This window comes from Pinus tabuliformis, chromosome 4_1 (genome assembly GCF_031772625.1).
Source record: "Pinus tabuliformis cultivar Carrire ecotype Pingquan chromosome 4_1, CPIR1, whole genome shotgun sequence".
Taxonomy (NCBI): Eukaryota; Viridiplantae; Streptophyta; class Pinopsida; order Pinales; family Pinaceae; genus Pinus; species Pinus tabuliformis.
This window is the reverse complement of record NC_142303.1, coordinates 238,867,589-238,890,505: the sequence shown is the minus strand read 5'-3', so window position 1 is coordinate 238,890,505 and position 22,917 is coordinate 238,867,589. Positions and strand designations below refer to the sequence as shown.

The following is a 22,917-nucleotide window of genomic DNA, read 5'->3' as shown; positions in this document are numbered from 1 at the left end:
GACAATTGACAGAGAAAAGTACCCATAGGAGATCTCAGAACAACAAACAAGGTTAGCAAAGTGGATCACAGGTATGTGCTACTTTAATTTAGCAATAGGGATTGATATATTGCATATGTGACTTAGAATACATAGTACTGCCAAAAATTGAAATGGAATCATTACAATTTAAGGGTGATGGTCACCTAACAAAACATCATAATCCACCATTTAAAAGTCATGTCATGCCCTCATTCCAAATCCGCCCAAGTAATTATCGAATCATCATTTTAAATGCGCCCAACAGTCCAATTCATTCCTATAACCCTTATTATAATCCACCTGTTCTTACACTCCTTCGAAATTTCATAGCCACTCCGTCCTTCCGCCACTTAGCAAAACCCTACCAACACCATTCTCTTCTCAAGGTAACTAGTCTTTGAGGCAAAGCATCCTCCATAATGGGGATCCTTGTTCGAACCAAGCCAGTAGGGAAGAAATTCTTGGAGGGATACCCTCAAACCAAGGATCTATTGCAAAAGAAACAATGGTTGCAGTTCATTGAAAAATTCAACAGTTTTCACAGGGAAGTGACAAAGACATTTTCACACTCATTTGATGGAACTGAAGCTGAAATAGGAGACACTAAGATCACCATAATGGAGTCCATGATCACAGAAGCTACTGAATTACCAAGGAGTGAGGAAAAATGGTTCAAGAACAGGGGAATTAAAGGAGAAGATTGGAAGGTCTTCCTGAAAAATCCAAATATGGACACCACTGTCTTCAAGAAAGGTATTCCCAGCACAACCCTTAAGAGTAAATGGAGAAATTTATTGCTTATACTTCAAAAATTTGTCACCTGTGAGGGTCGGTTTGGTTATATGTATTTTTACCATGTTAGGATGATGATGCATTTTCTTGAAGATCACCAGATGAATCTTCCTTGTTTTCTCTTACATAGTCTCCAGAAAATGTCCACAAATGTTCAAAAGAGAATTCAGTTTATAGAAAATACCATGTATCATCATGGCCTGATAATGATATTGGTTGAGTTCCATCTTCGGAGTATAGGGGATAACTGGGAAAGTTTCTTAGTGAGGAACCATTTTGAAGAAAGATCCCCAAAACAAGCCAGCAATAGTAGGACCCCTAGAGGAAGGAAGAGAATGATAGAAGTAGTAAAAGATCAGGAAACCCATACTCACCCAGAATTATCAGAAGAAGAGCTGCCCAGAGTGCATATCTTGCAGAGAATGAAAAAGGGAAATCTTAGAAGAAGAAAGTTAGCAAAAGAGCAAAGGAAATACCACAAACTAGGACCCTTTCGCAAGAAGAAAAATCAGAGACTAAAAGAAGGAAAGTACACTTGGAGGACTAAGGAGGAGTACAAGGTTGAGAATAGTCCAATAGACAATCTCAAAAGCTAAAGACTACATTGATCTCGAGGAAAACGAGCCAACTGAAAACCCTAAAAGTTCTCCAAAAGGGTCACCAAAATAATCACCGAGAGTATCACCACCACCTTGCAGCACACGTCTAGGAAGCCCAATGCATAGTCCGGGTATTGACCCTATTCAACAGGAGATATATGACTATATAGATCCATTGGAAAGAAAAGAGGTAGCAACTAAAGAAATAATTCAAAGTCCTGGAGAAGGGAGTAATCAATTAAATGAACCATAGGAACACTCGGCCTCAAATATTTTAAGGCAAGAGGTTATTGAGTTAGAAACATTGAACATGTATCTCAAGAATTAGAATCAAGCATTAAAGGCACAAAGTGAGATCTAGATTGCAAAAAGTGACAATCTCATCCTTCATTTGAGTTTGTGGTATAAAAAGAAAAAAGATTTGAAGAAGGAAAACAAGACAATGTAAAGAGAGATTATCAACTTAAACTAAAAAATTCTCATGAGAAAACCTAGGATGCCAGTAGCTACTAGAAAGAAGAAGAAAGTGAAACTGGAAGGTGATGATCAGAAGGAAAAAATTACTAACAATGATGAAGTGTATGAGGACATGAAAAACCTCCAGCCTGGGGGAGTGTAGAGTCCAAAGATTGTCTTACCTTGACATCCCTTTTTGCCTATCTCTCCTCTCTTTTCCTATACTTATCACCTAAATAATGCAATAGACACAAGGTTTTGTTAAAGGTAAGAAATAACATGTCTTCTTATTCATGTTTTTCTATATACCCTATTGTTTGGTTAAAGAATGCATTTGGCTACAGAATTGGTTTGTTTCTGCAACTAGTTTAGATTTCTGCAGCTACCTCCATTGTTTACAAGGTTCAGAAGCTCTAGCTCAGTGACAAAGGATACAGATGGATAAGAAATGGTCCCCTCATGGATTCCTTCCTATTCCCTTGAACCAATTTATCAAGATGATCGCAGGATATCACGCTCAAACACCAAAGTCAACTACAAGATTGTCGCCGGAACGGAATCCGAGTTTCATTGAAACCTTATTGATTTGCTTTCGGAATAGAAAATTGAAGTTTTAGCGATATAGTTTAATTGAAACAAAGATATTTAGGCTTAAAATTATCATGCCGTTATGCCAAATACTTATTATAAAAACTATGGCCGCATTGTGATTTGGTGCACACCGGATGATTTAATTTTTGAGACAGTTTGTTAAACTTCTTTTTGCAAGTATTAGACTTTGTTTTATGTTTGTATGCACTATGTTGATTGGAAATTATGGACAGATTTGTGGAAGGCCCCTACGACTAGTGACAAGTCTTTAACCAATTTCAATTAGATTTCTATATTACTTGAATACTCTATTTTTGTGTGAAGAAATGCAGTATGATGAGTTTGTCAGTGAATTTTTGTATGCATGAGCACTTCCCTTTGCTTTATACCTAGTTTAATCTTCTATTTGAATTGCTTTTTATCTGGTACAATATGGTTATTTCATTTGATTTTTATCTAGTGTAGTCTAACTATGTTTACTTCATATCGTAGTTGTTGTTGAGAATATCTTTTTTAAATGAAATTGAATAAGTAAAAGAGTGAGAGCCTTCTCCTTAGCAATTGAATTCAGACAGAGTTCCTTTACATTTTGATAGAATAAATTTCTCTTGCACTTGGTAAATTAGAGTTGCAGCAAAAGAATTCAAGACAAAAATCCAAAACAGTCTAACACAAGTAAAATCTAGAATCACTCTCATATCATCCATAAAATGATTCAATCGAGAATAACCCCTATGAAATTAGCTAATAACTTTAGGGATTGAGACATTAATATAATTAACGACACTATCTCCATACTAATCTTAAGTTTAGACCCTAACAAGAACATAACAACATAAGAAATAACTTCTAGCACATATAGTGCACGTGTACTTCGTCGGTATACCTACCCTGGTTGACAATTTATGATTGAAAATTTAAAGACATTAAATTGGTCAAACAACACATCCATACAAAATATCATCTGATTCGACATCATGTTGAGACCAAAACAATCCATCTTCGCCATTGCTCCACTAATGAGCAGATTACAGACATCTTCACTAAAGCGCTTGGAAGAGAAAAGCTTGAAACAATCAAAAGGATGCTTGGACTCACCAACATCCCTTCAGATTAAGGGGGGGAATGTTGACACCTAATCATATGGATTGAGTGAACATTTGTAAATGGTGTAAATAATAAATAAGTGAAAATGAAAAGTCATCGGGAGATGAAAATCAAGAGTCACTCCGTCATGTATATAACTATGAACAACCCAAATGAATAAAGAGATTCTCATTTAAGGAGTTACCTACTAGCCTGACACTAGCCATTCCTGATGAGATTCATTGAACCAATTTTATATAAGGAAGGATAAGGAAAAAATGGATTCTTCCTCATATTTCCTTGACAAAGCATCAACCATTGTATTTATTTACGTTTTTATCCATGATCCCATAATCATATTGAAACATCCTCATGGCCTGCTTATGCTACTCTAAGGACAATAAACTCTATTCTAGAAAAAAATCAAGCTACAATGGTTGGTTTTGATTTGGAAGTTCCTTCCTATGAGATATGGGTGACAAGTTTAATTGCATGAATGATGGCATCATATATTTCTCATAGGTAGATTCTATAAAATTACAATCACTCAACTACTTACTAGTGAATGCAAATGGATGTCATTTGTGCATCAACATCATGCTAAGACCTTTTACCAAGGCATCACATTCCAAGACAAAAGTCTTGGTGAAGTTACACACTACTTAAACTAGAGAAGTGTATATGTTATACTCTAAAGTTGACAATGCCTACATAGTGGCTTCACTACATTCAAAGGAATAAATTTATAGTGGGGTTATTAAGGAGGTAACACATTTTCCATAACTTATGACATACTTATTAAGTAATAACTAATAATTATTGAGAAACCATAAAGCTCCTTAAGATATTGAAGCATGATATTAAGCTCTAAACAAATCCCCTTCAATCAAGCTACCTTGGAATTTTCACTACAACTAATTTTTTGGAAAGCTTCAAATATATTTTTTTGGTGGGAAATGAAGATAAATATCTAGGTACATGTGGTAAAATTTCAGGTCATGATCCATTATACTTTTTGAGATATAGTTTGTAAAAGTTGAGTTTTGTGACTAGTTTTGAAATCAATGTCAATAGTCATCTTGAAATTTTTGTTGTAAATATTTTTTGGAGAATTTTCAAACTGTCATATTTCATTATCTTGAGTAGAAATAGAAAATCACATGTGATAGAAAATTAGGTTTTGTTTCAGTGTAGCTTCTAAAATATAATTTATGGAAGTTCACTCTCTTGACTAGTCCTAAAATTAGTATGAAATGAGTTGTTTGTAAATTTATGTTATAGCATTCTTTTAATGCAAATATATAGACTTTGAAATTTCAAAATTTTAATAAAACATATCTAAGGACATATGGTGGAAATGTATTTTTTTAAGATGCTATAATTTCTTAAATATAAATTGTGGAAATTAGGGTCTTAGTAACTAGTCCAAAAACTAGTCTCAAATAGATGTTCTTGGTAAAACTATTGTGTATCAAGAAATTAGAAAGTGAAACTTGAACTCCATTGGTTAATTTGTATAAAATATGTAGTATAATATTTTACGTCAAAAATACATAACTACATTTGAAATACTGAGCAAGTGGCAATCCATATCGGTTCATTATTTGGAAAGGGCCATGAACCAACAATCCTTGAGAACTTACCATAAATTTCAATTGGAACATAAATGTTTGTCTAGACCTATGGTATTGTAGAGAGGACATATGTAATTACCTTAGGAAAAAATTATAGACCTAGAAAGGTATAAATTTTAGAGATACATCAAGAGAAATTTTAGCTTCATAAGAATCTCGAAATCATGTTTTTAAACATATGTCATTTACCATCAACATAATTTTTTATTAGAAGATCGATTTTTGCTCCTTAAAAATGTGATAAAGAGTAAAAAGAGAATTATTATTATTATGCTTATTTCACATGGTAAAGGGTGCTAAAAAAACTTATACTCTTGATAAGCATTTACAAATCTCAACCATGACTCAAGAAGAAAGAAACTATATTTTTTCATTAGCTATCCAAATCGAAGAGGCAATTTAATGAATTAATTGTTAGGTCAATAAAAATTAACGATTTGAATGATAATAAGGAACAAATGGATAAAAATATTGATTATATGCACAAAAAATATGAAAGAATTGAAAATTTTAATGTCCCTCACGTTCTTGTGTACTATAAATGACATATTCCATAAAGGAGATATAAGAATGTAACGAAATTATGAATATTTGTAGGACATAAATAGTGAATCTCATAACCATGGTTATTCATCACCTTAGGCCCACATCATTAGAAGTTCCATGCAGGAGCAAGGAACTACTTAAATCCCATGATTAATATGAGGAAACTTGATGGTAAAGATCCTATGGCATGGATATTCTATATGGAACAATTATTTGATCCACATGAGGTGCCAAATTTACAAAACGTACCTATTGTAGCCTTGTATTTGGAACCTAATCAATTTGTTTTGTACCAATGGCTTTTTATATAGAAAAAAAATGTCTCGGCCTCTCATGATCCATTTTTATGGATGAACTAAGAGAACATTATGTGGATATTAAGTACAACACATTATTTAGTACATGATAAATCCTTGAAAAAAATCCAATTACAAGGAACATTCAACAAGTAAAAATATTATTCTTAGGGTTAATGATATTCTAAGGGATAATTGGTTAGATCTCTTTTGGGAACATTAGTGGAGAACATGCATCATTAGGTGGATCTCTTGAAGCCTACATTCCTACAAAATACTTTTAGTATGGAAAGGAAACAAAAAATTAAAAATATGTCTAGTATAAGGCCTGGGTGATTCACTCAATGAACCTCTAACACATCAAATGCACTCATGGAATACTAAAACATACCTTTAATTTGATTACATATTGTAAAATACCTCTAAAATACAAACTGTTTAACCCCCTACCAATACGAACCCAATACAACTTCCCGATTTAAAAAACCCCTACTTTCTCTTGACTGTGCTACATGAAGGAATTTGGAAGGCTAGATTTGCATTCACTAGTTTTGTGACCAAATTTGTTGCATATGAAACACTCGATCTCATTCATTAGTGGAGAAAAAAAAATAATGTACGATACCATACCTTTTGTTGCCATGATGGAGGTGTGAAATTTTGGGATCTTGCTTGCTTCACTTGTTGATTATATGATTTGACTTCAGCTTCATTATTTTTCTCATTCTTTCTAGCTGCAACAATTTTTGTTTGAATTTCTTTTCCTTTCAAATCATAATCATAGCTGGTACTTGGCCGATCTTTGACATTTTGTAGAGGGGGTTTAAACCCCTAAACAATTTTGTCCTCTGATGACCTTTCCATGTTGAGGATATTTTGTAAGGTTTCATATCCCTTGATGAATTTATGATTTAGGCATGCTTTAGTTTTTTTTTCTTGATAGATTGGCCCTTAATGCAACAATTTCTTCCTCAAGTTTGTGACAATTCCCTTTAGATTATTCTAGCTGATTGGTGAGAATATTCTCCTTCCTTTTTACTTCTTCCAATTCTCTCTTTAAACATATGATGTCTTCTTCATGGGTGCATGCAATGGGAGCTCCTCCAATATATTACCTCAAATATTCATCTTCTTTCTCCAACTCAGCTAGATTATTTTGTTTAACCATAATTTTTTGCGGCAAATTTTCCTTGAATTTCTTAAGCTCATCCAACTAGGTCTTCAAAGAATTATCAACCACAGAAGGTTTATTCTATTTTATCTTGCGTATTTCTTATTTTAGCAGCTTGTTTTTGTTTCTAGATTTTCTTATCTCATCAAGTGCATTAATGATATCACCTTCATAATCAATCTCTCCATCCTCAAAATCTGATTCATCTTTGGACTCAAAGGCCATAAGAACACATTCAATGTGCTCTTCTTCTTTTGATGAATATTTCTCACTAATTTCATTTGAAGTAGCACTTTATTCTTTGGAGTAGTAACCACTTCTCTTTTGAGCTTCAGCTTTTCAAAATTTCTGAGTTTTATCTTTGCTCTTAATATCCTTCTTCTTTTCCTCCTTTTTGATTTTCGTGTGTGGACATTTTGCAGAAAAATGCACAACTCCTCCACATTCAGAACTCTTGAGAGAAATCATGCCTTTATATTTTCTGGAACCTCTCTTTAAATTATTGGAAAACTTAGAAAATTATTCATTAGATTCACTACTAGAGTACTCTTCTTCTTCCTTGAATTTCTTTGAAAGTTTCTTGATATTTTTGGTAATACCCTTAACCTTCTTAGAGGCCTTGAATATAGCTTCACTAGATTCAAATTCCTCTTCTACAATACACATCACATAAGCAGTAAGAATTACAAGCAATTGCTCCATAGTGAGAGTACTCAAATCAAATATTTCCTCAATACAAGAGACCTTGGGGTTAAATCTTTCTAGTTAATACCTCAATATTTTTTAATAATGACTTTGTCTTCAAATTTTGTGTCAATGCTCTTGATTAGATTGTTCACTGTTTCAACTCTTCAAAAATACTTTGCAATAATTTCATCTTCTTTCATTTTGAAGCTCTTAAACCTCATCCTATAGGTTTGGAGCTTCACTTTATTCACTTTCTTATCACCTTCATAGCTATTTTCAAGTTTGTACCAAACTCCTCTAGTTGATTTGCAAGGCATGACTTTTATCAGCTCATTGTCACTAAGTGTTGTAGTGATGTCATTTCTGGCTTTGGCATTGTTTTGAAAATTCTTATTTTCATCAGTGTCTAAAGAAAGTACATCAGGAACACCATATCTAGATACCACAATAGAGAAGACATCAAAACCTAAAATCATGTGATGCCCCTACATTATCATCTTCCATAGGTTATAGTTTTCAACATAAAAAATTGGATCCATAAAAATTGAGAGATGTCTTATCCTCTTAACACCATTCTAATTCAAGAGTTCATAAATTGTTTAGATAAGTTGTGGAAAGGGCTAAAATTACAAGACTAAGTATCTCCTGTTGAACTCTAGGTCACAAAAATGGGTCCAATGGATGATATGAGCTAGATGATTTCAAGGTATTACAGGAATATTGTTAGGTCCCTATACTACTAGTGTAACCCCTTATTGTTATTAGTACAACCCACTTATTATATTGATGTACCCATGTAGTGCCCATATCGTTACTAATGTGCCCCATAGAAGCCCACTATTGTTATTATTGTGCCCTTACATTATTATTGTTATGTTGGCTCTGGTTATGTTATGACCCCTTAGACTCCTATATATAGAAAGGAGGTCTTTTCATTTGTATCATCCAATAATTGTTCATTTATGTAATGTAAAGGAGGTTGCCCCCTCGAACAGACTGAATTATAAGGCGTTGATCTATCTTTCCTATCTTTTCTTGAGCTGGTTCCATAACATTTGGTATCAGAGCTTTGGATTCTAGGGTTTCGCTGCTCCAAACAGGTCATCGTGGAATGTTTGCTATAACTTTTTTTCTGTGACGTTTCAGAAGTCACAAAAAAACCCATTTGAGAAGAAATCGCACTGAACCTTGGGTCCAAATTTCAGAGCTTTTCGTGCGATATTTGCAGAGATATGATTTGAGGAAGTTGGTCTTTTTGCAGACTCCTGAATTACATTCAAAACAGGTGACCTGGGGAAAATAGTCATAACTTTCCCTCTGAGCATTGGATTGAAATTTCGTCAGAAGGTACACAAAGAGGACAGACTTTAGTTTCTTGTATGCATTTTTCAGATCCATAGGTTGAAAAATTGACACGTGGCACTTCATACAAGTTCGCTCTTCTGGAAAGGTCTATAATCAGGTCATCTTGGGAGATTGTGCATAACTATTTTTTGGGGAATCCAATTTGGGTTAGACTGGTGGCATTGGAAAAAGGACACAGGGGGCTACTACAGGTAGCAATTTTAGAACTTAAATATCCGCAAGTACAGAGTTACAGTCGTTTCAAGTTTGAGGTCCTAAAATCAAGAAAAATCAAGATGAGGAAGTTTGATGGCAAGGATCCGGTAAATTGGGTACTTCAGATGGAGCAATATTTTGATCTACATGGTGTACCACTGTTACAAAAGGTATGTATTGCATCTTCATATTTAGAACCGGATCAATTTTTATGGTATAAAGGGCTTTGTTCTCATAAAAAACTTGTTACGTGGTCAATTCTCATGGAGGAAATGATAGCACATTATGAGGATACAAAGAGCAACACCTTCTTTAGAGCAAAACCACAACAATTGGAAAGAGTAAGAGGGATTTGTGACATATTTGAAAGTAAAATTATGGCAACAAGGAAGTCTGCCCCTCACAACTATAAAGATGGACGTGTTGTTCCTCCTAACCTTCCACAACCTACAAGGGTTACACCACAACAATTGGAAGAAAAAAGAGAAAAAGGGCTTTGTTACAATTGTGATAGCAAATGCACTAAAGGTCATAAGTGTGCTGAGAAGAAATTATTTTACATAGAGTATGAAGAGGAGGAAGAAAAGGATCAACAAACATCAAAAGAAGAGGATATATGTCAGGACCCAACCCCAGAGAAAGAAGAAATGAATCAGAACATATCTTGTAAACTATTGGCAAGAATGACCACTCCTCAAACTCTCAAGATAGAAGGAAATATCAAGAAGAAAAAGGTGCAAGAAGTGAAAGATCACATCAAGAAAGAAGAAATGAATCCAACCATATCTTGTAATTCACTGGTTGGAATTACCACTCCTCAAGCTAGCGAGACAGAAGGACATATCAGAAGAAAAATGTTCAAGAAGTGAAAGATCACATCGAGCGTCAAGAAATGAATCCGACCATATCTTGTAAAGGATTGGAAGAAATTACCACTCCTCAAAATCTAAAGATAGAAGGACATATCAAGAAGAAAAAGGTTCAAGCCGTGAAAGATCACATCGAGCATCAACAACAAGTTCTCCAACTTTTAAAGGATAGCGCCACTTCGGTGCAAAATCAAATGAAACAACAGGTAGATCAACATCATAGTGAAAAATGTTTTGATGTAGGCGATTGGGCATTTTTACTGCTACATCTAAAGCAAGCTATTTATGAGAAGGAAATGTTGGCAATACTACATGCACTTAAAAATTGGCGACCTTACTGAATGGGAAGACTCTTCAAGGATGAGGATGTGGAAGCGTTGTTTTGTGCTATTTCTATTATCCAACCAGATTGGATAAACGAAGCAAGGGATGAATGGAAGAAGGACAAAGAAGTATGACCACTTATTCAAAACTTTCAAAAGATCCTAATTCAAACAATATTGCCAGATATTGAAAAGGAAGGAAAAATCATATTGGAACCTGGAGCAATCATAGAAACAAGAACCCGACAGCTACGAAATCGATCAATTTCAGAGTATCTCATCAAGTGGAAGAACTTACCCGCTGAAGATTCCACATGGGAGGACAAGAATTCTGTAGAGAAGCATCAAGAACTACTCAAGCGTTGAGGACAACGCTTTTTGAAGGAGAGGGGCATGTTAGGCCCCTATACTACTAGTGTAACCCCTTATTGTTATTAGTACAACCCACTTATTATATTGATGTACCCATGTAGTGCCCATATTGTTACTAATGTGCCCCATAGAAGCCCACTATTGTTACTATTGTGCCCTTACATTATTATTGTTATGTCGGCTCTGGTTATGTTATGACCCCTTAGACTCCTATATATAGAAAGGAGGTCTTTTCATTTGTATCATCCAATAATTGTTCATTTATGTAATGTAAAGGAGGTTTCCCCTCGAAGAGGCTGAATTCTAAGGCGTTGATCTATCTTTTCTATCTTTTCTTGAGCTGGTTTCATAACAAATATCCAAAGAGAGGCTAAATATTTAAGAATATAGGATGCTTTCCATTTTTCCATAAATTCATAGGTGGTAATGATAGAGTCATGCTAGAATTCACAATTTCTTTAATGGAATTGGGGCACAAGTTGGTTATTTAAGGTTACAAGTGACAAAAATATGTATAGTTGGAGCTACATAATTTTAAAAAATAGGGGGAAAGTGGTTTGATAACCAAATAATAAAAGAATACTATTGGAAGCAATTGTTAAAAAACCAAGATCAAGCAATGAGCTATATAAATGGAATTCTAAGGAAATTTTTGAAGAGGAAATGGTGAGTCATCATTTTCATCTTCCAAAAGCATAACTTGTTAAAGAAGGAATCGCTTTATTTTCTTTTACCATATGAGGTTATTGATGCATTTTTAAGCAAACAAGAAGATCCATTTTCTAATTTATTTGTTGAGTAATCTATAGAAAATTTTCAAAGGAATTCAAAGAAACCTTAGGTATTGAAAAGTAATTTAATATCATTTTGGCTTAGTAAAAGTCATAATTGAAGATGATTTACATAGAAAAAGTGGTACATGGGAGGATTTTCTTTTGTAAGAATTCAATTTAAAAAAACTCTTGTTGAAACATAGCGACAAGATGGGAACCTTGGTTTTAATATATTTGATGTTTATAAACCAAAAAACAAAACAATGAAGAGTCAAAAAAGGAAAAGTTAAAAAATTGAACCAAAAAATGAGAACAATGATTTGAAACCTAAGGAGGAGATAAAGGTTTCAAATATTTGAAAAACTATAAGTCCAAAAGGAAAAGGCGAAGGATTTGAAATCAATAGTGGAAGAAGAAAATAAGTGTTTTAAACCCCATCCTATAAACAAAGAAGTGATTAAAATGAAAAATAGGAAATACCCCTTTGATGTCATTCCTTCTATTGACAGAAGAGCCACAAGAAGCATTACGAGAAATAGGGGAAAACAAAGGAATGATGAAAGCTATGTTTAAGATAACTAGGGTAATGATATTGAAGGTTTTTTAGAGTAATTGAGCATAAAAGCATAAAAGAGTGATAAATTTACTAAAATATTGGTGAATAAATTCAGGACAAAGTCTACTTCAAACACTTCATGAGGATTTGTTAAATATATGACAATAGATATAGATGAAAATAGAGTAATATAACCTAAATATTTCACAGTAGTAGACCTTGTAGAAAACTTTACAAATGAAGAACCCATTGGAGATTTTCCAGTTGAAGAACCTATTTAGGAAGAAGACGTTTTATCCACGGCATCAGAGGTACATAAAACAAGTAAAATTAAATGATTGAAAATATAGACTCGGGAGTTAGAATTACCATACATGTACTTAAAGAATTAAAACGCAATGCTCAAAAGTAATGTTGAAATGTTATAAAGAGAGAAGGAACAACCAAAATCATAAATGAAATCGTTATCTAAATAAGCCAATAAATGGTACAATAAAATCCAAAAAATAAAGATAGGAAACAAGAAAATTAAGATTAATATGAATACACAAAAACATAAGAAGAAAGTTGAAACATCTCGCTTGGAAATTATAGTTAATGCTTCAGAACATGTTTTAAGTCTTGATATAATGAATTTTTGAAAGTTTTGTAGAGAAAGACAAAGTATTTTTGGGACAAAATAAGAAATTTTGTTGTGTGAGGAAATTTAACACCTTCCATCTGGTGGAGATGTTGGGTCCTCATTTTCAACACTTTCATCACTCTCTTTTCCACAATTTTGTCTTCTAAACCTATAATATTTAATGTTTCATGACACATTTTCACTCCATTTTGTCATCATGCCTTCCATTTACAAGATAAGATACCAAGAAATAATAACAAGGTGAATTGTCTATTTTCATACATTTTTCATCTTTTAATGTATAATTTAGGTTATAAAATGTACTAGTAAGTCACTACAAGAATATGTGATTCTCTAGTGGTCATCTATTTTATAGCATAGTCTGTGACAGATTCATTATCTTCTATGGTTGCGGGTATCCGAAGGAGAAAAAATAACTTTGAGGAGATCACAAATGATATGGAGATGGACATGTGTTCTTCAGCTAGGCTCTAGAGTAAATAGATAAGTAGAAGATATCAGGTAAAGCCTATGTCAACAAGAATTTTAGGAAATACAATGTACCACATATGCATAGATCTTATTATAGAATCACCTCAAATATTTATCTATGGATTTTAATCAACCAATCATAAATATCATAGTAGAGGTAATGATTTTGTGCAATTATGAAGGAAATTGAAGAAATATTTTTCTCTATTTTTAGAAATACTTTGTTCTATAGTTGTGTTTAGTTTGTAAATTTGTAGGCTTTGGGATGACAATGATATTGATACTTTGTTTCATGAATACTTTAGTACAAACACAATGATTCATGTTTTTCATATGTTTCAATTCTAAAGAAGTGTGCTAAGTTAAGTTGGGTCTATAATGTTTCTTACAATGAAACCTGAATGGGTAGGGACCTCTATGTAATGATACTCATTTCTTAATTGAATTTTACTTAATTATTGATTTATGTTGTAGTTTGTGTTCATGTTGTAGCTTTGATGTATTTGTTGTTGACAAATTGATTCGATGAATCTTTACAAATTTTTTATTTCAATATTGTTTTATGTTTTTACGAGAGCTACAAGAAAGCTGATATATGGTTGCAAATGAAAAAATTACTTTTTTGTTATTGTGACATAAATCATCATTTGTATTATATGATTAAAAGTTGTTGTGGGATGTTAAACTAAGTAATTATGTACATGACAAATTTGATTAACTCTTTTAGCATGTTATACTATTCTTTTAAAAGTAAGCACAAAATGGAAGCAATGTTAGATAAATCACTTTACAGATATAGGAGGATCTAAGTGTGTTAGATAAATTCATGTGGAGGAAGTATTTGTTTTCATATCATGACCACATATAATTATGCAAGAATTCCAACTTAAATAGAAGGTCCTTTTGGAATTGTACATTTTTACAAAAGAGGACATTCGTGGTTCTTCAAAACTTATCATTGTATTAAGAAGGTCTTCTTCTAAAAAGGTATTAAATGTTATGTTCAAAAGTTTGTAGTTGAATATGTCATTTCCCAAAGGAGAGATGATCAATACCCTAGCACTCCCACAACTACAAACCATACCAACCCTACGTTAGCTTTTGGCAGAGAATGATACCTATGTCATGTTTGATCTGAAACCTTCTTCTACACTCCTCTATTTCTATCATCTCATAGAAAAACCATGGTTTAGGATTCTTTGTTGTTTACAACCCTATCCATCGAATTCCACTTTCTGCTGGAACATTGCTGCCTAGCATTCGATTTGTTACAACCCTATGCATCTATTTCCCTCTTTCCTCTCCTTCTCTTCACCATTACTACAACTTCAGTTTTAAGTTGTATCATTTCCATGTGTTGACCACCAGAGGAAGAGGCCACTTCTCTTAGAGATCACCCCAATATACACTGAGCATTTGGATCCATCAGTGGGCTTGAATATACCTTAATGAAGGCTTATTGAACCAAGTCCCTCCTATTACATTTTTAGGTGACAATTGGAATGCTGATATCCCCTCACATATAACCTTACAAGCACTCCTCTATTTAAGATGTCCTAGGCACTCATCTACAATCAATCAAGAGGTTGTCTCTAGGGAGTTTTCTTTGTCTCTTACTGCAAGTGCAATATTTATCTACAACAAGATCGATGAAGCAAACAAGATTTATTTTACTTTGTTAGATTGAAACTACCTCACAGTGTTATTGGTTTACCTATGATATGGGATGAAATTACAATCCTCGGATCTTGTAATCCAAGTGTTAGTTAAAGAATTGATTAAAATGATAACATCACATAGCATATCTAATTTTAAATTATATCTTAGCATGTATGTGTATGGGATATATATAACAGGTTTAGCATACAACCTAGAAGTGTAAGCACATAAATAATTCTACTACTGTGAAATAGATTTTCTTCCCTTCTTCTCACATTCCTTTTTTTATTTGTATATTATCTAAACGTTTTATTATGAACACATACATATTAATTCATATGAATTTCACTTTCATGTGCCACATGCACATGATTTGTGAAAAACACATTAATGAGCATTAACAATATACTTATTAGCATTAGAAGACTACTATACTTTTTTCCAAATTGATTTAGAAGTTTTTTATTTGTATATTGTATAAATGTTTTATTATGAGTAAATACACATAATAATACATGTTAATTCACATGAATATATAGATATCACATTGAACGAATTGGTAAAAGGCGTTGGTAACCTTTGATCTCTCAAAAAGACATTTTGGGAAACCACAATTTTTGGAATACAGGGTAATTTCGTAAAATGTAATTTTCAGTGTCACTTTTGTGGTAGAGAATATTGTTTTCCATAGGTTGATTAAGTAATCTTGTTAAAATGCTTTCACGTCATAATGAGATTCTCATTAGCACAAAGTTCTCATGGGTTCTATCATTTCTTTTTCAATGTTTTACATTGCAGGCTTCGAGAAAATGATAGGCAATATATATTTTTCCTTCTTGTCCCTTTATATCTTTTATTATATAATGCATGTCTTTCAATACATATTCAGTAACCATTGTTTTAGTTATATATTTATTTGTATTCTTTTAATTATACTATTTCGCCCCTATGCATACTTGTACTGTGCTAAAGTTTCAATAGAAGTATAGTTTGGCGGCTATTTATACAGCTACCCTTACTCTGTATTTTCAAGTGTGGTTTTGGCAAATGTGTTAGGCACGAAATCTCTATTGGCGGTGCCGTGTTAAAACGTCAAACTGATGAGTGTACGAGCTCAACTGAAGTAGAATAGGTAGACTGTACCATCCATATTTGTTTGAGGTAAAAGAAGACAACTGGATGAGGTGGAAGATAATTCCCACAGGCTGCAAGTTACCTCCATCCACGTGCGTCTGGGGCGTGGAGGGACCTGTGTGGAGGCCATGGACTTGGTCACAATCTTCTACTTTGAGAGCTAATATTCTCTGGCGTGGAGGGCCCACAATTGCTGTGGAGGCCAGGGATGTGGCGGTGGAAGACGCCCAAGGCGGTGCCAGATACGGGCCGCCTCAGTTGATGTGGCATCGGTAATCGATCCGTGCAGTGATCCGGAGTTAGTGAAAATCGTATAGGTTATTTGTTCCAACATCACCTCCTGCTTATATATATATATATACATGTTTTGTGAGAGAGAGAGTGAGACAACAGTTTGTTGATACATTACATTGCAATCGAAAGAAAAGTAATGCATTCTGCAATGGCTTTTAGATTTACGTTTAAGGCTTTGGTTTTCTTTATCATATGTCTCAGGTTTGTCCAGATTGAATGCGATGAACTGCCTCATCGCGGTTCTCTCAAATCTGCTTGCGACGTGACATTGGATCCGAAATTCTGTGTTTCGACAATGTCGAGCCTGTTTACTGGATCACTGCAAGCAAATTCCATAGATCTCGGCAGGATGGCTATCAGGCTGGGCATTACCGAAGGACAAAAAGTGTTACAAATAATTTCTCGTGTGCCACGATTGGCATTCAAAGGCAAGCAACTGGATGCTATTGAAGATTGCATGCAGTTGTATGATCTAACGTTGGACGACCTGAGCAAATCCTTGTCGAATGTTACTGCTAATTCTTTGAAATGGAGGCAGGCAGTTGACATTCAGACTTGGCTTAGTGCAGCTCTTACTAATCAGGCTACCTGCCTCCAAAGTCTTGAGGAGGCTAGCGGAAGCCTGCAAAATATTTTGACTAAGTGGGTGCTTAATATGTCGCGAGTTGTGAGCAATGCTTTGGCTCTTGTCAAAAACATTTCTGTCGTTGGTAAGGATTCCAAGAGTCCTCCAGCGCACAGCCGACGCCTGTTATCCAATCGAAGGAGTCATGATCAAGTTGATGTAGTCGATGATGATGAATTTCTTTCACATTATGGAGTCAGCAATGATGGATTCCCTTCATGGTTGTCTACTTCAGACCGAAGGAGCCTTCTTCAAACCTCTGAAGAAGATGACGGTGCTTTAGACGAGAATGTCGTCACCGTGGCTCAGGACGGCAGTGGTAATTATACCACAATTACTGACGCACTGAATGCTGCTCCAAACAAAAGTTCAGATAGATATGTGATACATGTTACAGAGGGAGTCTACCAGGAATACATTGAGGTGCCCAAATACAAAACAAATATTATGTTGGTGGGAGATGGCATAAACTCCACTGTGATCACTGGAAATAGGAGCGTTGTGGACGGATGGACAACATTTCGCTCTGCAACAGTCGGTAAGCTGTTTCTCTCGTTATGTTTTCAGTTCTTCCTTTGTCGCGATGAGGACCTCTTGTGAGCTTGAGGTATTGCTAATTTTGAGAAATCTGTTATCTATATATTGCATGAATCCAACAAATCCCTCCTTACATTTCCTTGTTTTCTGTTCTGACTATTTTTTATTAATCACTCTGAGAATTACCTGGCTTATGCTCAATAACATCATGGACATCCTTGCAGATTCCCAGAATAATTCAGAATCTGACTGTCCATAGAGGTCAATTGTGGATTTCAGATTCTGGGATATTTTTAGAATTTGGGATATTCTTAGAATCTGATAGTCTGGAAAGGTCAAACAATTGACCTCTCTCAGATTCCAGAATATTTTCCTGAGGTCATAATTGTTTAACGAGGTCTTTTCCTAAAAATTGTCTAAACACTTAAAGCTAGATAAGTTGGGTATTTATGTGTAGATTGCAGATTCGATGAATATCCCAGAATTTGATAGTCACGCTAGGGGTCAAACAGCTAACCTATCCTCAACTTCAAATTCTAAAATATTCCCATAATCCCTTCAAAGTTAAGGATTTTTGAATTTGGGTATCATGGAATTTAAGAAGGATATGCCACTTTTGTAAACATTCTTAGTGTAGCGTCTTCTTTATTTATTACAACTTCGCTGTCTTCATCAGTTACTATACAGTCCCTTTGGCTGGAGTTTTCTTTTATGGTCGCGCTCATTCGTGAAATATTTGTGAACGCAGCTGTCGTGGGTCAAGGCTTCATCGCTCGGGATATCACTTTCGAGAACACTGCGGGACCAGAGAAGCATCAGGCTGTCGCCCTCCGAGTTGGGTCGGATCTATCAGCATTCTACCGCTGCAGCTTTAAAGGCTACCAAGATACTCTCTACGTACACTCTCTTCGACAGTTCTACAGGGAATGCGACATTTATGGCACAGTTGATTTTATCTTCGGCAACGCTGCAGCTGTGTTTCAAAACTGCAATCTATTGGCTAGAAAACCGATGGATAATCAAAAGAATTGTTTTACGGCTCAAGGAAGAGATGATCCAAATCAAAACACTGGAATCTCTATTCAAAACTGCAACGTCTCTGCTGCGCCTGATCTAGCTCCGGTGAATAGCTCTTTCCAAACATTCTTGGGAAGGCCATGGAAAAATTACTCTCGTACGGTTTATATCGAATCATATATAGATGATGTCGTCGATCCTGCGGGTTGGCTGGAATGGTCGGGGGACTTTGCTTTGACGACGCTCTATTATGGCGAATATATGAATTCGGGACCCGGAGCAGGAACTGCAGAGCGAGTTCAATGGCCTGGATATCACACCATGAATATTTCTGATGCTCAAAATTTCACAGTGGTTAATTTCATTTCTGGTAATGCATGGATAGAAGACGTGCCCTTCGATGCAGCCTTAGATTAACAAGAATGACAATATCCTGTTGTATTCGTCACTAAGAGCTGATTCCTGAGCATTCGAATTATCTCAGTTCATTGTTTCTTAACTTCAAGTGTAGCATTCTTTAGAATTATTTATTGATTTCAATGTAGCATTCGAGTGCGATGCAACCGTAAATAATCCAGAGAACCAATAACAGTTAAAAATAAGTTTCCTCGTAATGTTATGCATTTGTTTGATAAGTATTATTATTGGTAAGCGATGAGTTTCGTACCAATTTATTGAAATAAGCGGTGACTTTCATTTTTTATTTTAATTGACGGTCCAGATAAATACTAGAAAGAATATGTCGATATCGAAGGAAGGTATATCTTTCGTAAGTAGATATCGACGGCTGACGCGTTAAGGCACCCTGAAACAATCGCTTGGCTTTGTTTCCACGGATAACTAATTAGGCTTTATCGTGCGTGCACCAATCACGTTACTACTCTGTTTGGCTAGCCCTTGTGTTTTCATAACACGTTACTATTTTGTTTGGCTAGCCATTGTGTTTTCATAACATGCTTGGGGTTAGTATTATGTGTTTTATTTTGTTTTTCCATGAGGGAAATTCAAGTTAAAAATAATTAATATTATTTTGTATTAATGGAGAAATGGTTACATAGTTGTAACGTATTTCTTTAATTTAGGATTTAATCCTAGAGTTTAGGAGTGTGGTTGCAATTTTCTGATTTCTAGAGTTGTATTTTAATGATGTAATCCTTTCATTCATGGAAATAGAGTGTACGAAAGTGATCTATCTGTTTTGTGAGTGTAGTCTAGGTGCAGGCCACACCTGTGAGCTACATCTCATTCTCTTCAATTCTGTTCACATTTTATCTTGGTATCAGAGCTCAGATTGGGTGAGCCTGATCTTTTATCACCTTTGTGGCTGAAGTGCCTTTGTAGCTAGCTTCCCTGTGTGGTAGAATTCCCTGTGTAGCTTGAAGTGCCTCTGTGGCCGCGTGTACACAAGAGCTCTGTGTTCAATTGAGCAGGTGGACTGCAGAACACTTGGCTCGGACTTGGATTTTTTTTTTTTCCTGAGTAGAAGGGGGTTGGCGCGGGTTTTTGGCTCGGGAGCGCACCAGAATTCTAGATTGGCACGTTTGTTCGATTATTAAACGCACCATCGTGCCAGAACACTGGATTGCCATGGAATTTAAGGGGGAAATCGCGCCAGACATTTTAACTCGCACCGATTTTATCTTGGCGCAGGATTTTCGCTTGGGAGAGCGCCAACTCACCTTCAAGGGGATCTGCGGGAAGCCTCATCTTCGTTTGGCGATTTGCGAGGGGTGCAGATCGGCGAAGTTGCAGATCTATCCAGGTGAGGCAGATCAGATCAATTTTGATCATATCAGTTCTTCGGCTGTATTGAAAACATCGAATTTTCTCATTCGAGCAGGATTACCAGAAACTGTAGATCGGTGGCAGAGGTGACAAATCGATCTGACAGGTATTGTTTTTCGTTGTTGGGTAGATTCATTTTGTAGATCTGATCAGAATGAGTAATACGATGAAATCTTGCCTTCACGACTCTGGTAAACTTGATGGATCTAACTTCACGAATTGAAAGTTTAAGATCCAGACCTTGCTTGAGGGTGCAAATGCTTGGTCCATAGTTATAGGTGATGAGCAGAATCCGAACATAGGGCCACAGGAACAAGATTGGGAAAAACGAGAGAACAAGGCCAAAGTCTTGTTGAAGATGTCCGTGAAGGACAGTGTTATCCCCCACATGAGAGACTGTAAAACGTCCGCGGAGATCTGGACGACCATCAAAAGCCTGTATCAGACCCAGAACACCAGTTGAATTATGGCGCTTAAAAGAAAGCTATTTTCAATAAGGATGGACGAAAGGGAGACTACTACTGCATTTGTTGCGCGAATTAAAGATGTGAAAGACGGATTGAGGGCCATCAGAGAGACAGTTTCTGACTCTGATCTCGTCTCAATCACACTGAGCGAGATGCGTGATGAATTTCAAATGTTTGTTACTGGATTGGCGGCAAGGGAGAAAGCGCCCACATTTGAAGATCTAACAGGGAACTTGCTGCAAGAGGAGCGGCGGCGGCAGAACCTGAACCCCCAGAATGATGATCTTGTGCTGATGCGAAATGACGATCATTCAGAGGAAAGCAGTCACAGCAGCAATCAAAGAAGAAAGGAGGAACATCACATAAGAATTCACATTCACATAAAGGTATGCTTGCAAATCATTCTGAAAAGAAATGTTATTATTGTGGAAAGAAGGGTCATATACAGAGTGAATGTTATAAGAAGCAGGCTGATGATGCAAAGAGGAAGCAGGCAGATGTAAAGCACAGAGGATACTTTGTTGAAGAAGAAGATAAAGACTTCAGTCATGAATTTCGACTGTTCACAGTCGACTGTGCCCTTTCAGCATCTAATGAGGACGATATTTGGTATGTCGATTCCGAATTGTCCTCTCACATGACAGGTAAAAAGGAATTTTTTGATAGTCTTGAAAAAAGTATAAATGGATCAAAAATCTACCTAGGAGATGATAGTGGATACGAGATTAAAGGTTATGGGGTGATCTCAGTCAAGTTACTAAATGGAAAAATTAGTCACCTTAAAAATGTTTTATATGTACCTGGAATTAAGAAAAATCTGATATCTGTATCCATGATGTATGATCAAGATATGCAAGTCGAGTTCTTCAAGACTCATTGTGTGATAAAGGATTGCAGGAATGAAATAGTTGCAACAGGCATGCGAGTTGGAAGCCTATACAGATTGGATGCAAAAAGTATACCAAAGCAAGCCATGGTTGCAGGAGGATTGACAATCGAACAACTTTGGCATCAGAGGTTCGGTCACTTGAATTTGCAGGACCTCATGTTATTGCAGAAGAAAGGTATGGTTGAGGGGCTCCCTATCCTTCCTAATATTCAGCTAAATTGTGATGGTTGTGCCTTAGGAAAAATGCATAGAGAACAGTTTCCTGTGCATGATAGGAGGAAGGAAACAGATATTTTAAAACTAGTGCACACTGATGTATGCAAACCTATGCAGACAAGGTCGCTAGGAGGAGCATATTATTTTATGTTATTTACTGATGACTGCACTAGATATTCATGGGTTTTTTTTTTGAATAAGAAAAGTCAGACTTTCCAGTGCTTTATAGAATTTAAAACCTTGGTGGAAAAACAGTTTGGTAAGAGTATAAAAATTCTCCGATTTGATCAAGGGGGAGAATACAAGCTAAGGGAGTTCATGAAATTCTGCAAATCTCACGGGATTATTCAGCAGTATACAGTGCCACACACACCACAGCAGAATGGAGTTGCAGAGCGCAAAAACAGAACCTTGGTGGAGTGCGCAAGGAGCATGTTACAAGGTAAGGGTCTGTCTAATAGTTTTTGGGCAGAGGCTATTAACACTATTGTATATTTAAAGAACAGAAGTCCTACCAGGTATCTTGGCTTCAAAACCCCTTTCAAAGCTCTATATGGATTTAAACTAGCAGTAAACCATCTAAGAGTATTTGGGTCAAAAGCATTTTCCCATATATCGAAAGCTGATAGGAAGAAATTAGACCTTAAAGCAGTTAGATGCATCTTTGTTGGTTATGGCACAGAATTTAAAGCATATAAAGTATTCAATCCTGAGTCTCGTAAGACATTTTCAAGCAGGGATGTAGTGTCTCATGAACAGGTACAGGAAGGGAAAGATGACGTTGGTGATGATTGGCACATTCCATTGTTGTTGGAGGAAAGCAGCAAGGATGAAAGAGAGCAGGAGCA

The 22,917-nt window shown here is 35.5% G+C and overlaps 1 protein-coding gene across 1 annotated transcript; it reads left to right on the top strand.

The window, feature by feature from the left end:
* Positions 1 to 16,610: 16,610 nt before the first annotated feature.
* LOC149175147 (pectinesterase-like) lies at positions 16,611 to 19,318 on the top strand. The gene is made up of 2 exons (XM_089419531.1): positions 16,611 to 17,696; positions 18,444 to 19,318. The coding sequence occupies exons 1-2, from the start codon at positions 16,670 to 16,672 to the stop codon at positions 19,127 to 19,129; spliced, it is 1,713 nt and encodes a 570-aa protein (XP_089275657.1). The 5' UTR covers positions 16,611 to 16,669; the 3' UTR covers positions 19,130 to 19,318.
* The last annotated feature ends 3,599 nt before the right edge of the window (positions 19,319 to 22,917 follow it).